General features: G+C 33.3%; 1 protein-coding gene across 1 annotated transcript in view; it reads right to left on the minus strand.

Annotated features, from left to right (window-relative positions):
• The window catches only part of LOC138319232 (zinc finger protein castor homolog 1-like), a 44,846-nt gene that overhangs the window by 23,509 nt on the left and 4,418 nt on the right, over nt 1-16,919 (minus strand). Inside the window, exon 2 of the mRNA XM_069262230.1 lies at nt 6,776-8,502. Coding sequence (XP_069118331.1) covers nt 6,776-8,396 — 1,621 coding nt within the window. The 5' untranslated portion in view covers nt 8,397-8,502. The remainder of the gene's footprint in view (nt 1-6,775; nt 8,503-16,919) is intronic.

The raw sequence follows: 16,919 nt of genomic DNA on the forward strand, positions 1-16,919 counted from the left end.
GTACATAGACCACCTCTGTACATAGACCACCTCTGTACATAGACCACCTCTGTACATACTGACCACTCCTGTACATACTGCATGACTACCTCTGTACATAGACCACCTCTGTACAAAGACCACCTCTGTACATAGACCACCTCTGTACATACTGACCACCTCTGCACATAGACCAACTGCTTAATAAGACTGCTTTTTGGGGGTCGTAAAAAGCCATAGTATACATTTTGACCTGTGTATTAAGATCACTTTACTATATAGACAATAATTTTCTCATGATTACTGTGGTAATCTTTATAGTTAGACTTCATATAATCAAACAGAGGTGAGATGGGATGTGATAAGACATAAAGGGGTAATAGAGCTGACATCGCTATTGTGTATTATCTTATATAATAGGGATGAAGGGATATGGAGACATCAGGTTTAGTCCCCTAGTTTAATCTATTAGTCAGACACCCTAAATCCAAATTCAATCTTTAAGGTGTAATACCTACCAGGCAATCAAGTCCTACATTTTACCCTATATAGATATAGCCTCTCAAAGGCTTGCAATAGATGACTTATATCACAAAACAGCTGAAGTACAGAAAATGTAGGTCTACATTGATATAGAAACACCAGCTTAATTCTGATAAAGATATGAACTCTGACCATGCGTCTAAAGTTTCAGTTTAAACAAAATCCATGGACCTGCATTAATTGAACATTATATACACAGCAAGTACGAACCCCCTTCAACCAGTAATATTTCAAGTCTTCAAGTTCTGTCACGATGGGTTTTTTTTATAACTGCACCTAGCTAGACATTCTTAAGTGTGAAACTCTTAACACTGCCCTCCCAATCAAAAAGTGAGAAGGAAATCAAGGAGGAAACTGAAGCCTACATGGTATTTTTGGACAATTAGCCTTATTTATAAAGATCTCAACTTCTAGCTGCGATAATATCATATTTCCACAAAATTAAGCTTAACTGGAAATTTCTCCATGGCTAATTTGGAGAAGTGAAGGAGACAAGTCCTTGAGAAAACTCAAGATAATAGGAAATTGGTACAATGATACTTGATTGTTATTTGAGGATGGAGGTTTTGGGGGTGATGGTAAGATCCTTTAACGAGAGTTGTCATACAAGTTGGAGATATTAAAACAATTTTAGGTGCCTTGTGTTATACAGTGATGTATAGTTATATGATAAGCATTGATGGTTCTGGTGAAATACAGGATATTGGGGAGTTTTGTTTTGTTTTCAATATGGCATCAGTGGAAATGGTTGAATAAACATGGCCTCCATTATTTATGTAATAGATAGTTGGATAAATAATTCTCAAGATTGTTCTGAAAGAAAGCAGTATATCTGTATTTGATGCCATTTTGTATTACTTCCTACAAGGAGCTTTACCCAATAGAAAATCCTGGCGGCATTGCGGTACCAATTCCCGGCAGGATCCCTGTGGGATTCCCGCTCATATTTTCTCTTGGATAGTATTATTGAAATATATTACAAAATATATCCAGCAGGATTATAAGGGTTATGGTGCCAGTAGGATCTTATAGTATTACCTCACTGAACCACACAGCCAAAATCACCAGTAGGTCATGTGATACTCAATCACATTATACTGACATTATAGTGCCACCTCACTGAATCACACATCCAAAGTCACCAGTAGGCCATGTGATATTTGATCACATTATACTGAAAACAGATGAACCAATCGCACCACTCCTAAGAAACATAATACAGTCAACGAAAATAGCAAAATTATGATAAAGGTCGTAGTTCAGTGGTCCATGGCTACATAATGATCTAAAACTTCTAATACAACTATATGTAGAAGTATACACTTAAATTGACATGTCTATAAAAGCATTCTAGACCTTGCATGCATCCCAGGGATAAAGAGAGAATGGTTTTAATGGTCAAGTGATCTTTATACACAGAGTATACATTCCAACAATCTCTGTATATCATCATACTGGTACGATACACACAAGAAAGTCACATCTTAACAAATAGATGGTCTTTATACAAAGTAAACAGGTTTTACAGTATATCAGTCTATCATTATACAGATCATGCCAAGAAATATTGAATATGAGACTTAGTGATATTATTTTAATATTTATTACATTGAACATCGTGGACACTAAAGTCAGTAAACCCTTGATCTTTACCAATGCTCAATTCTACATAAAAATTTGAAATCAGATTTAGAGATTAAGTTCATGTATTTAAGCTTCACTTCTTGCATGATGTATATCCGATACATAACTGTTGGAAACTGTTTAACTTTGTTGCTAAAATCACGATTTTCACTAGAAGTTTGGCGACGTCGATAACGAGAGCGTGCTCTTCAATCTTGACTAGAGCACTCAGAACGAGACTGGGTTCAAATTAATTATCATGATAGTAGAGTCAGCCTACAAACAATGCTTGACAATTTTGTTTTAAACACATAATTTTCATGGTTGTGAGAGACGTATGGTTATGATCCAACACCTGATAAATCATTACACTACATGATATCATGACCGTGTCCCGCTTCAAAGCAAACAAACATGAATTATGGATAATTATGCTGATTAGGCGTGACTGAATCCGAGTAGTATATATGTTCACACAGTGGAATCATTGTCAGATTTTCATATATTTTGTTAGAATTTAGAGAAGATAGAGATTACTTTATGAATGTTTGGCTGAGATGAACACTTCATGGCTTTAATAAAAGGAACGGTGACCAAAGGAGACATTGCAGTTTTATGGAGCATTTCCCTTCATGTTCAAACTCTCAATTTTTAGAAAATGCTACATGCTACTTTGGAATGTAATTTTGTATTTCTTATTTGGAGACATTCTTTGAAATCCTCAATATGATTAAAATTTTCAATATACGTTTTTTTTTATTTTTTATTTGTTCATGAAAGTTCATTAAGTATCATATTCAATTGCAAAACAATGCCAACTCAATTTCAAATCAAGGCTTTTCTAATCATGAGGAAAACCTTCAGCAGATTACATTTTTGTATAACACTATCAAATATTTATACCAATACATATTTATACATACATTATTTTATTTCACACAACGAGGCTTTACATTAAAAGCAAAAACATTTTATATAATCCCTTTTGGTTGCTCACTGCTACATAAAACTCCCATGTATTGGGAATTAAAATACACATAATTCCCTACGTATTTATACGTTTAACAATTTCTTTCAAAGGCCTTGTATTTACCTGTATTTTACCTATATCACTAGTAGATTTTTCATGCTAAATTTAGTTACTATTGTATACAGAGTGCCCTGATTAATTGTACATGTTTCTACTAGTTCTACATAGTTTTTAAAACAAATAATTGATTTCATGCCAAATACATATTTTTCTCCACTTTGAAATTAAACCGACTGCCTTACAAATTAAATGGATTTGGTATAGAATGCTATCAAGACTTATTTTGTCTGAGTTATTTGACCAGAACTAAAGTTTGAACAAGGCATTGAACTCGTCACAATGGCTGTAGTTCGGTGTTGCTAAGGCAACAATGCCTCAATGCCTTGACGCAAATCAAATTTATAGACATAAAATCATGCGCAAAAGAGGAAATTTTTGGACTAGGCGACGGTCGCCACTTGACTGCGAGCTCTACCTGAGTTTTAATATTTCCACCTATCAGTGTTTGTATTATATCAACGTTTCTGTCAGATTAAGCTAAAACCAGCTATTTATAGGCTTTTTCAACTTATATAAAAGCAGACTAGTCCAGTGGATTTGGAAATGTACTTTAATTGTGATCGATAAAAAAGGATCTACCTATTTATTGCACACCAGTTTTGAGTCGTCTTATTACTTATGAAACATAACACCAAATAATTCTTTTTAAATAATCGTGTACTTAAACAAAATGAATAGATACAACACATCATGGCAACATGAATAGATAGAATACATAAGCCCCGTACTTAGTACTCAGAAATTCATATATACACAAGTAAAATGTAGCTCAAACTGTAAATATTTAAAAGCGTGTGAGAAATATCTCCTATATTTGTCTAGTCTCTGTACATGTATGTAGAAACAATATTTAATTTACTACCCCATACAATTTGTGGTTGTTATGGCGACCAATGATAACAGATATTCTACCCTAACATTCTTTCATACCTATAGGTCTTATCTGGGAAAAGAAGGAGAGTTTTATATGGTAGTATACAAATATCCAGCCCTCGATATCCACACACACAAATCTCAATAAATATCTTGGTCACCATGATTTTCTATCTTTTAATATATGAGTTTTCACTCATATATTATTAATTATTTTGACGATATATCATTTTATGGCTTCACATAGAATCTTTGAATACCAACCATAACCTTCAAGCAAACTTGACCTTGAAATTATATTGATATGAGAAGAATTTAGAAGCCTACAATTTGTGATATTTGGATATGTTAATAGTAAGCTATAATTAAATGACACTTATTCAATCTATCGATGCATGATCAGGTGACAAGATTAAGGAAAAGAATGTGGATAATAATATATAAGCCAAAGTAATAAAAATCAAAATGGATTCGTTTGGTTTAGTTATAGTATTACGTCCTATTTACAGCAAGGGCCATTAAAGGTTGTGTCAGATTTAAATAATGGAGGGAAGCCGGAGTACCCAGAGAAAAACCATCAACCTTTTAATGTGATATATCTTAACCACTCAACCACTGTGGCTTCATCCAAATCATTTTTGTCTATAATATACTGAGGATGTCAAGTTTAGTAAAAGGATGAAAATCTTATGAAATGTTTAAATTAAAAGTTTACATCATTCCCTAAGTAAGAAAACAATAAAAGCACTTATATTTGAAAACTAATGTACTGGCATTTATATGTATAGCTCTTTTTTGAAGAAGAATAAACCTGAATGTCAATAAATGTTGGTTGTGAGGCATAATTGAGACATATAGTGTGTACATACTTGTCGATGATAACATATAATTGACTAAGTTAACATGGGACAACCCACCCCAGTAACCACATAAAATAGCTCAATACACAAAACTCTGTCATTGGACAACTGAATGCATGGCAACATATCAACTTCAATTCATCATTCACGTCAATACCAATTAAAATGTATACATGTATTGCGCGGTTTGTACACAAAATCGAGTTCCAAGTAACACCACTTTGGAAAGATCTATACTGTATTGAGTGAAAATTTGTCGATTCGTAACTCTATTTTCACAGTAAAAGCTGGATCTTTATAATAATACTATGGTAAACAAATGTATTCATTGATTCCGAAATCAATCCAGGTATGTGTTGTCAGCGTACTGACCAAGAATCAATTTCCTAGGGGATCGTGTCGTTAAAGTGCCATCGGTTGCCACAGCGATACGAGATTTTGCCCCAGGAAAGATCTTTCCTCGACAATTAAGTCGACTCCCTACACTGATTAACATGAAAAATTAAACATAAATTTATTTACTTTCAAACAATGTAATAAATGTCGGGAGGCGTGAAAACAATAAATTCCCATACAGTGTATATACTGTACAATAACTGCTGCCTTGAATAGCAATGAGATTAAGCCTATAAAATGTATGTACAGGTATTTTGTGAATAGAAAAAAGTATGAATTTCAATTTTAATTTCCTTAATGAAAAACAGTTCTGAAGATGGGGTTAATAAATTTCTACTAGCTGTCAGTAAAGGTCTCCAAAGATGACAGATGACCTGAACGAACCCCGAAATAATAAATTCTAATTTTCGCACTTGATCCATGAAATATATAATCTGTACATGTAAATGAAGAATAATTCTCCATCATTTCGGAAAACACATACATTATGTCAAAAATCTTTTCCCTTTCAGGAAAGACATCTATTATGTAAAAATTTCTTTTTTTCCGCATTTTTATGTGAACAAATTAGTTTTAAAACTTTGAATTTGGACATGAAATGAAAATCACCCACTGAATAAATGCTTTAATTTATACAGTTGTCAATCATATCCTTATCGTCGTCAGTTTCCAGGTGACCGTCCGTACATTGACAATATGGACTGAGTGAAAGCATTAAAGAAGCATTAAACAATGACAAAATGATCTTTATTTCATTAATCAGGACACACTCAGGCATCTGGTACTAATCACCCTTATATTACAATACAGTCATCAATACTTGACTTGATATGATTTTTTTTCTTTCTCTCTCTCCTCCCTCCTTTTCTTTCTGCCCCGCCCCCCACCTCCAAAATAATTACAAAATCAACAAGATATAATAGGTCGATCTTTCTGTGAAAAGAATCTGGAGCCCTAAAATCAGAAATCCACTAAGTCAAGGTAGTGATGAGTTAATTCCTTTTCACTTTTGATTGCCACACATTGCAGAGATCAAGCTTAAAATTTATTGAATAGTTACACATGGCTTGTTCATGCAGACTTAGTAGATCGTCTTAGTTTCTGGCTTATCAGATGCTGCAGATTTCATACATAAATGTATAAATCAGGTCTCTGTGACCTATATTTTTTGCTTCACTTTAGGGACTCCCATTTGGTAGTGAATAAAAGATTTTTTTCAAAGATATTTCCTTGTTTTGAAGGATATTTTAAGTAATTTGATATAATATAATGGCCATTTAATTTCACAATTTATTGGCATAAAGAACTATCGTATACTGATACCTGTAAATGCAGAAACCGTTTCAGGATGATTTACAAAATGTGTAAATTAACTGCACATGTAAGCTTGTTTACAGTATATTTGTCTTACCTTCTTCACTCTGTTTTCCTGCCTTGCTGACATGAGAGTTGACGTAATTGACGTAGATTCCGGCCTTGCCTGCTGGAGATGTTGTGGGGGAATGACCCTGTAGAGTGTCACCATTGACCGTCGGATCTAGCTGGTAGTTCTTTGGTAGGATTGGACGGAACTTATCTTTACCTGGAATCAACGGCACTCCACCATGTGCTAGTATCTTATTGGAAGAGAAATTTTCAGGGTGAACTTGCCCGGTGACTGAGTCAGCAGATCTGCTCAGACCATACATCTGTAGAAGTTCATTCATGGTGTTCTCCGCATAGTCCTTTAGGGCAGATATTTCAAGATTGTCTTGCTTGGAGGAATTTTTTGGTGTTGGCTTTGGCACTGTTGATGATTTATCTATGGATGTTGCTACACGTAGATCTTCTGGTGAATTTCGTCCCGACTCGCTTCTCAGAGACATCTCATCCCCATCCATACTGTATTCAAATTCGGAACTATCACTGTCCATGTAACTGTCGGCGTCGGTCCGGCACACAGATAAGTCTAGTGGCATATTAAAGCTTGGTGTCATCTGAGGCTTCCTAGTTTTCCTTGAGTTGCGGCCTTCTGAAGACTTAGTAGTGAGGTTTAATGAACTAGAGCTATCATTAATACTACTAGGTACTGAAGTAATACTGGTTTCTGGTGATTGAATCAGACTCTCTTCCATGTCCATACTTTCATTTACAGTTCTCACATTCTCTTCTTCATCCATATATTCATCGTCATTTTCTGGAGGTGGGAATGTTGTATTTTGGTTATTCAACTCATACTCTGCAAGTTCGTCTTTATCATCTATACAATCATACTGTCCCATAATTTCCCGTACTTGAGATATATTACGTGGGGTTGCTTTCCGACTTTTTCTCCGACTTGCCCCAGACACTTTCAACTGACTAGAAATAGTTGGTGTAGAGAATGCTGATGGTGTTGATGACGATACAGGTGATATGGCTGGTGTACAGACCGATGACGTTGCTAAACCTTTCACTGATGATAAATCAACACTCTTCCCATCCATATCATCACCCAAATCATTTCCTTCACAATTTTCCATGTCCTTATCATCGTTTCTCTGCGAAAGTTCTAAATTATTTGTAACATCACTATGGTTGCTACTGAGATCGTGCGACAATTTTTCAGTCAAATCGTTGTTATTATTTTCACATCTAAGTCCTTCCTTGTCCGATTCTGAAGAATAAACATTGCTCCCTGAAGAATCAGAACCAGGATTCCCAGTGTTTGTGCTTTCATGTTTTCTAGTCACAAGAGACAATACCTGATCTTCGGATTCTCTACAATTTTGCAAAACATCACTTCTTATTTCTTCTTTGCCTGATGATACAACCTCACCTACATTATTTTGAAGAATTGAGTTAACTTCGGGTGTTGCATCTTCAACCATTTTATTTGACAGATTGATTGGACTGGCATGGTTGAAACTGGCCTGTGTCAGAGGTTCTTGGTGACACAGACTGGAAGTGGAGCCAAGACCAGGAAGAGACAGAGGCGAGTCATTGCTGATGAGTTTTAATTTGGCACAAATGGCATCTAACTTTCGTGTTTTCGTTGAGACTACGGAGGCCATGTTGGTGAAGTGGACGGCAGCAGTGTAAAAGGCTTATCGAAACAAAGTCACATCTTGTTTATAGGTAGATGTTGGTTGTCCTTCCAAAGTCTGGGACCATCGCCTCCTGAAATCATACAATATCAAATGTGAAAGGCAATGCATTAAATACTGGAAGGGACATACAAACTTCTAACTTTTTATACTCACTTTGTAAATAAATACGTTATATTTTTCCATGTTTAATTCATTAATCTAAATCAATGAAAATATTTTCTTGGTGCTAAAGAAAATCTTTTCATTACATATTATATTAAGTTAGGTTTTCTTAATAAATACTTGATTAACTCTAAGAATTACCATGGTCCCATCAACCTCAGGCGAACAAAGTTTGGCAGGATTTCTTAAGTCACTCCAGTAAAGAATGTCTAAACTGAAGTGATGGAATTAAAAAGTGACTTTACTGGCCGTATGCTTTGTTTTCCAATCAGTTGCTTGGAAGGCAGTTTACATTATCCAATCAAATTTTTAGGAAGAAAACTATATGTTATCCAATTAGAATGAATATTCCCAGATGTATTGTGTTAAATGATTATTTTGAACACAATTGGAGAGCACTATACGTACAATAAAAGATAAAGAATGAATAATAATTCTTAATTAATCAAGCTGGATACAATTATATACCAATCTAGCAAAGATTACATTTATATATGATGAAATATAATCTTCCTGACGTTATAGTATAATATAGCCACAAGGATCCTAGTATAGAGACCCTTAGAGTGCTATCAGATTTCCTTTCTCTAAGTGATGAAACGTTGAGCAGTTTATATTGGAAAATTTCTACAAACTGAAAAATATGTTTTTGTTTGCATTTCTATCCCCCTGATAAAGCCTAACTTTATGTTTTACATATATCACACATGGTTGTTTAAATATAACAGAAGGAATAATCTAAATAATTTGAGTAATCTAAATATCTTTCATGTCTATTTAACAAACCTCAAAACTGACCACCACTTTGAAACATTACATAGTTTTAGATAGCAACATAACATATAGAATTAGAGAGAATATGTAAATATTCTGAAGAATTTTGTGATAATCACAATGCATGGGTCTTCATTTTCAAATGTTTCACTGTAAACTGAAATGTCCTATATGTGTAAAGCTATTATCTACGTGGGAAAAGCATTCCAGTATTGGAGAATGCATCAAAAGTGTCAAATATGAACAGAATCAAAATGTCAGTGACATTTTAGCAATACAACTGGTGAAAACAGTAAATGTTTGAAAGGTCATTTTCTCATGAACATGACAAAACCTGAATATTTTTGTAAAACTGCTTTCATTGGATATATTTATGCCCTAAAATCAAAACTCTAAATGTCAGTTTTTTTTAAAAGTTTGTACCACCCCAATTTTATCATTAAACACAAAGTATAGCCGGAGTGCTAGGCCCACATCCTCTTTTTACTGAAGAAACTCTATATTTGTGTTTCGTTCTCCAAATTATTTTGAATGGCACACTTGAACTTCCACTTAACTGCTAACTATAGTGACACAAAAATCCAAAGTGTACAAATAAATCAAACCCTACCAAACCCTTTAAAATGAGTATTTCCTTATAACGACCATGTTACAAGCATGGATACAAAGGTCCATAAACAAAATATTGCATTTCTATTCTTAACTACTTATCATCCTAATATCAAACCTTCTCTGAATGTTTTACATAAATAATAAGTTTCTTATAAATATTAATAAATAAGATAGTCTATAAACCAGTTTTCTTCTGTGTGTGATTTATTTTCATGAATTTTACTATTTTAAGTGAATTCATGAAAATTTATATTCGCGAATTAACATCTACATCATTGATATTGATTGGAAATTCCATTAAAATTTCAAATCCGCGCATATCAATCGTTGCGAACTTGTTTTAAAATGGAAATCGCAAAATTATTATCAGCAAAAGACAGTTGGTTTACAGTAAAATTCTTAATCAAATTTACAGCTGTATATTTTCTTTATTTGCTATATAATATTTTTATTATCTTGATCGATCTTTAAATATATCTTGACATGATATTTTAACTGTCATATCCTATTTAAAGATGAAATTCCTATGTTTGACCCTATGTTAATGTACACCTGTTTCCCTAACTCCTCCTCCTATTCGAGGTCTTATTTATTTAAGTTCCTATCTTTGCTTAATCAATGCATACTGAAAATAATTCCTTTATCTTAATTCTTTTTTGTCAAATGATATATAACGCTATGATTTTGATCTGTTGCTTGTTGATGTATTACAAGGTAACACTACTTGCAGTCTACTTATTACAGTACATTGAAATTATTGTGTATAATCATTTTGGATTGTTTATAATGCAATGACTGTTATATTTAAAAGATACAGTTATGTAGTTAGTGCTAAAACACGATAACCACTAAAATGTGTACATTCACAGTATTACACGTCATGTGATATAAATCAAACTCTTAATTATTTATTGAACAAAGAATTCACAAAGTTTACTTTACCTCCTACAAAATGACACAAAATCATTAATTTTGTTTCAGAACTGAAGTCTCTTACAATAAAACTATTCCGTATGAAATAACATGAGACATTAGTTTTGCGGCATCATTATAATGATCAAAGAACACCGTTATCTTGAGCCATCAGACAATTCCACACCATTACCATCCATATTTGTAGATCTATAATCAAACTGGAGACATCTCGCGATTTTTTCTCATTTTTTGTTATTAAGTCCCTCATATATAAAGCTGTGAGGAACATCTCCAGATAAAACCCTTCAACACAAGCTTTGGGACAAAAGAGTGACATTTTACCTCACATTCATTGGAAATCAATTCGCTCTTTCGCATTTCATTGAATAATAACTCTGAAAAAGGATTTTCTCGTCAGACATTGATCATGGAGTTGGTCTATTAAGAGGATTTCATCACCAAAACGGCAAAGTCGTCACTTCACAATGCAAAATATCGCCATAAACGAGGAATAGTCATATCGGATTTATTATCACTGAAAAATGTGAAGAAGTAACAGCTGAGGAGAATATCAATAACTTCTAGCCATATCTTTCCATAAAATTCTGTTGACTCATGATTTAATTCAGAAGTCAAATAGTTGCTTCTGTGGGGTCACAAAATAAATGTCAAACTCAGGCACAGTCCACCCTCAAATATATTGCGGAGAAAACAAAATCTTCTGCAATTGAAATCATTTTCAAACAACCTATCAGATTCATAATTTCAAGTTTTCAATATTTTCACCTAAATGAGCATTTAACTTTTCAAAAAAATGAAAAAAGTTAAACTTCAGGTTTGTAGGAATCTTATTGATCTCTTTAAGTAACAAAAAACATCAATACCTAAATCAAGGTCTAAATTAAGAACTATTTTAAAACTCTTGGCCTTAGATTTTTTTTAAAAATATCTTCTTTTCTTCATTTCATATGGGTACATAATAATAAATGAAAATTGAAACCAACAATTCTCTTTTATGGAGGTCAATCAAAAGTTGTTTTTGATTTTAAATTATTTGACTATAATTGTTAAATAACACATGCATTTGATCACAGATGAAAAATGGAGATTAGCGACAAAGAAATGTGAAAATGTTTTTTAAATAAAAATGAAGTAAAATGAGTGCATTGTAATTCAACAAAGAACGACGAATACAAGAAAATTTCATATGACCAAAAAAAAAAGATCATAGCTGTCATACTGTTTCAGATTCCATCATGTTTAAAGGTTTTGTTCAATTTATAAGGAAGGACGTTCACAAAATATCTAATTTTAAGAGAACACGAGCATAGAAAATGAGCAAAAACTCATCCTCTGTGTTAGTTTTTTGTGTATAAAACAGAAGAAACTATATGGTACAGGGCCCTGAAATGATCACCAACTGTCACAATATAAGACATATTTCTTTTACTTGAAACACAAGATTTGAACATAAAATAGCTTCAAGCCCTGTCAGTGTATTAATTTGTCTGTAAATGCCAGGCAAACGGTCATAAAATAACTCAAGCTATTTTTCAGAATAATATTCCTCTCGCTGTCAAAACTGTAAACTTCTATGAAATTAATTGAATTATTGTGTGTAGGTTTTCATGAGAGGCTGGTTAAATGATATCCTATTAAAACAGTGGCTTTTGTTCTGTCGTGAGAGGGGAAAGAGAGAAACATTAATCTCGACCATCAGTTAGCTGTCAGCTACGATCCCTCTGTTATTGACAAATGATTAAATTAGGCTAGTGAATATGACCTTAGGGCATGGTCTATCTCTACATAAAAATAACATTAAACTCCTCATAATTATTAATTCTTATAAACATATCATTTTGTTATAAAACTGAGGCTACAAAAACGGCAGCAATAAAAATGATACGTGAAATTCGATGACATGATCATAAATCATATACCTCGCAAAACTATAGGAAAACTAGTTATTGAGTATGAATCAAACAAATACTTAAGACAATTCAGCGAAAAGGAAAAATGTTGATCAAAAGATTTTTAAGTAAAAAGTATTTTTAAAGCTAAGCTGCAACACAACAGCATCTTGATTCTCATCATCTTTTCTCTAGCTATGTTTGGTAACTATAAATATGTAAACCAACTCTCCAGCATTTCTGCATGGCTATTTTGTTTTGTAGTTTTCAATACAAGTTTTTGAAGATAAACGTTCGCTTACTGGAAATTTCTATCAATATAAGCGATGTTCATATTAATAATTGGAGATAAATATTTGTGAATTTACTTAGATCACGAAATTCGCAGAAGTAAATCACACATGAAAAATAGTTGGTTTGCAGTATATGTCATTATACAATTATAACCAGCATCGTATGTCTCTATATCTTTCTACAACTCTCTGATCATTACCCCATTACTACCATTCTGGCTCATGGCTATGTAAAAAGTCAGACATTCTGCCACTTATATAACAACCACAGTGACTATAACTAAAGTGTTGTTATTCTACTGCTACAGCCCTCTACTTCAGAGTTGTGGTGGTATACCCATGTTTCCACCTTATTACAGATTTATCTCCCTTGTAGGACAGTATCGATTCTGACATCATTATTTTGTGAGCAAAACATTGTTTTCTCACAAAAAATATGACATTGCACTCGCAAACACATAACATAACAATCAATATCTACCCTCAAAGGCAGAAAACTCTTTAATATGCAAAGTTGGAATGAAGTGCTTGATATTCTACCACCATAAGTTAAGGCATCATATTTTCAACCATATCTTGGTGGTATTGACAGAGTGTCTGACATTCTTATAACACTTTATATCTATAAGTCATGGTGACCAACTGGTTATGTTGGCATTCTACAGCTTGTTAATCCTATTGAATTGTGATCAAGTTGTGGTTATAAGGTTTTAGGATCCTACAAGACTCGGCATCAGTTTCATCACGAAAAACTCATTTTCTACAGAAAAGTTTAAATATTACAAGATTATCTCCCCCTAGTTTGAATATTTCTTTAATATTCCATTCCCTCTCTGCAATATCTAACGGATTATCCTTAAAATGTTCATTACTATATCGTTCTAAAAATGCACCAATAGTTTGATCTGTATACTAATTACAAATGTATTCATATAGAATATGTTAATAAGCCAATCACTGGTTTTACAAATTAAAGCAGACCAAAGAATTTCCATACGTTTTCCCCTAAGCTTAACACCTGTTGATAATATTCTTGAAAGTATTAAAACTTTTAATGCTAAGCAGTTTTTTACCATTTCATTTGCAATACACTTTTAATACTTACTTGTTCCCTAGCTTCAAATAAGAATAATAGTTAAGTTTTACAAAATTGAGATCACACAATGACTCATATACAAGCTTTTACATAAACATGAATTCTCGAGAAGTAGGTATTAGATGGAAACGATTGAATAATATAATACAGAAAATCATTATATATATATGGTTTTCATGTTCATATACCGGACAATATAATACCGGAGCCCTGGTGTGATTAACAATACACTAAATACCTATGTACGACCCTTTGTTCAACTTCTGCCACTAAGATTATGGTTTTTGGCAAAATATCTCCCGTGTCAATGAATTATGGCAATAAGTTGAGTGTTAATAAAGTGACGAATTGAACTGTACAAAATACCTGTGCACATGTAAGAGCCACTTTAGCAACGTGATACACAGGGGTATTAGCTGGAACAGCTCATTGTCCTCCAAACGTTTCTATACAAACAAGTATTCTTAAACCACCAATAAATTTATTACAGTGTATGTTAGAAGTGTACAAAGATTTAATGGAAACAGAATTAAAAAAAAAACACAAAACAGTGTCTGGTCTTTGTCTTAGCTTACATAAGGTCTGCACCAAAATATCATAGAAAGAATCAACAAACTTCAAAGATTTCTGGAAAAAAGTACTCTTGAAAACATATTGAAAATACAGACATGCACCATGCATTTATATTGCACATATAAAAAATCAACATATTTATCAAAATTTTTTAGGAATAAACTCCTGATTATTGACAATTCCACAAACTAAGCTACCATAAAATTACTACTGACATACCTGGAATATATATAAAAGACATCAAAATGTCTACATTCCTATAATTGTAGTTTACTTTCTGAAGTAGAGTGAAGATAAGATTAGGATCAATGTAACTTCTAGCCATTGTGACCTCGGGACTATTTAAAGTTAATTACACTGATGTCCGTTATCACGATACACCTTTTGCCACACCTGGGTAAGCACCATTCACTTAGCTGTCTATATATTTACCTCCTTACCTCTGTACCTGTGATAACCATTCCTTCTTAAGATTTAATGAGCTTTCCTTACCTGTATCCTAAACCTTGTTACCTACCTGGTAAGTTCCTAACTAAGGCACATAGTGGTCTGTTTGATGTGTCGATGCTACGTCAATTTCATTACGTTTAATATCGACAAATAAAGGATACAATTCAGACATCTCAATCATCAACTTTAATTAATTTTATTGGTAAAAAAACCCATCAGATAATCTTTAAATGCTAACCTAACATAGAGAAATGAAAATCTAATCTATATCTACAGTAGAAAACAGGCAGACGACCATTACATATATCAATTTTTTTCATTTTTATTTTTCATTTTTTTTACAAAACACAAATCACTAAATTTTAATGTGTTACACCCCTCTCATATAACTATTTAATAAGTACATACCTTCATGATGTAAAATGACACTGAATTCCAAGGTAAAGTAGTCAAAGATAATGGAGATATGTGTGTAACGCGATACAGATAAAGTCTTTACGTAAAAACTGTCTCTTCATTAACAATTTATAACCATAGATCTTTCTAAGATATCAATCTTAAAACGTGTACTATCGAGAATTTATTGACTTCAAAACGTTTGTAACAATTATGACACTACTGAATTTTAAGTATCTATAGATATTTATCTTTAAATAACTTACTGTTGATCCTGAGGCACTGACGATCGGACGTCCCAGCTGATGAAAAGCTTGACAACACTTTTACCTTAACGACTATCACAATGGTTTCAATATATAGCGTTAACATCGGGACATTGAAAACTAGCGCCCCATATAGATTTCAGCTATCCTTGCATGGAGAAAAAGTCGATCTCCTATCAACAGGACTCCCGAACACAATTCTATCTAACGGCCTTTACCTGGATCCCGTCTACCTGTTCTTACCTGCAAATTTGGGTGTTGCCATGACAATGCCAACAACGTTCCACTAGCGGCATGCATAAATAATGGGCAGGTTGCTATAACAATCTGCACTTCTGGTGAGGCATTCAACAATGGAAATTACTGCAAATCAATTCTACTCGGCTAGGACAAAAACTCCACAATTTTTATAGAAAGGAAAATATCTGTGATTCTTCAGTTGAACATGACTGGCATACGGGATGATATGAGTGGAGCATTAGAGTTGGCTTTTAATATACACAATCAGTAGTTTATCTATCTAAAACCTAGGTGTTGTCATTCAAACACTTTTCACACATGGCCGATTTTTATGGCCCGTTTAACTGTCATATTTCGGTGATATAATGAATTTTGCACAAGACGTATTCAGAGTGGTATCGACTCCAGACTCATTGCGTTGCCACGCAGTTCTGAGGGGAGCGCTAGAAATTCATTCACATAGAATTATGTAGCAATATAATTCTTGTGGTCAGAGTAATATTGGTGTTGACTTAAACGCTGAGAACCAAACTATTAATCATAGAAAACATAAACATATGCATGCATCTGATTAATTCGTGGTTTCAGCATCGTGAATGAGAGAGCTGGTCTACACACGGCACAAATAACGCTGATTATTAATCAATGAGGCTATTGATAAACACTTAAACTCTATTGACAGCCGATGAAACAACAGTCAGCCCAATACAACATGCCCAACACGTTACATAGTGTTGACACAAATTAAACCAATACTGACAATCCATACTACTCCATCACAATTAACACTTCTTTTGTTC

This window comes from Argopecten irradians, chromosome 1, assembly GCF_041381155.1.
Source record: "Argopecten irradians isolate NY chromosome 1, Ai_NY, whole genome shotgun sequence".
Classification (NCBI taxonomy): Eukaryota; Metazoa; Mollusca; class Bivalvia; order Pectinida; family Pectinidae; genus Argopecten; species Argopecten irradians.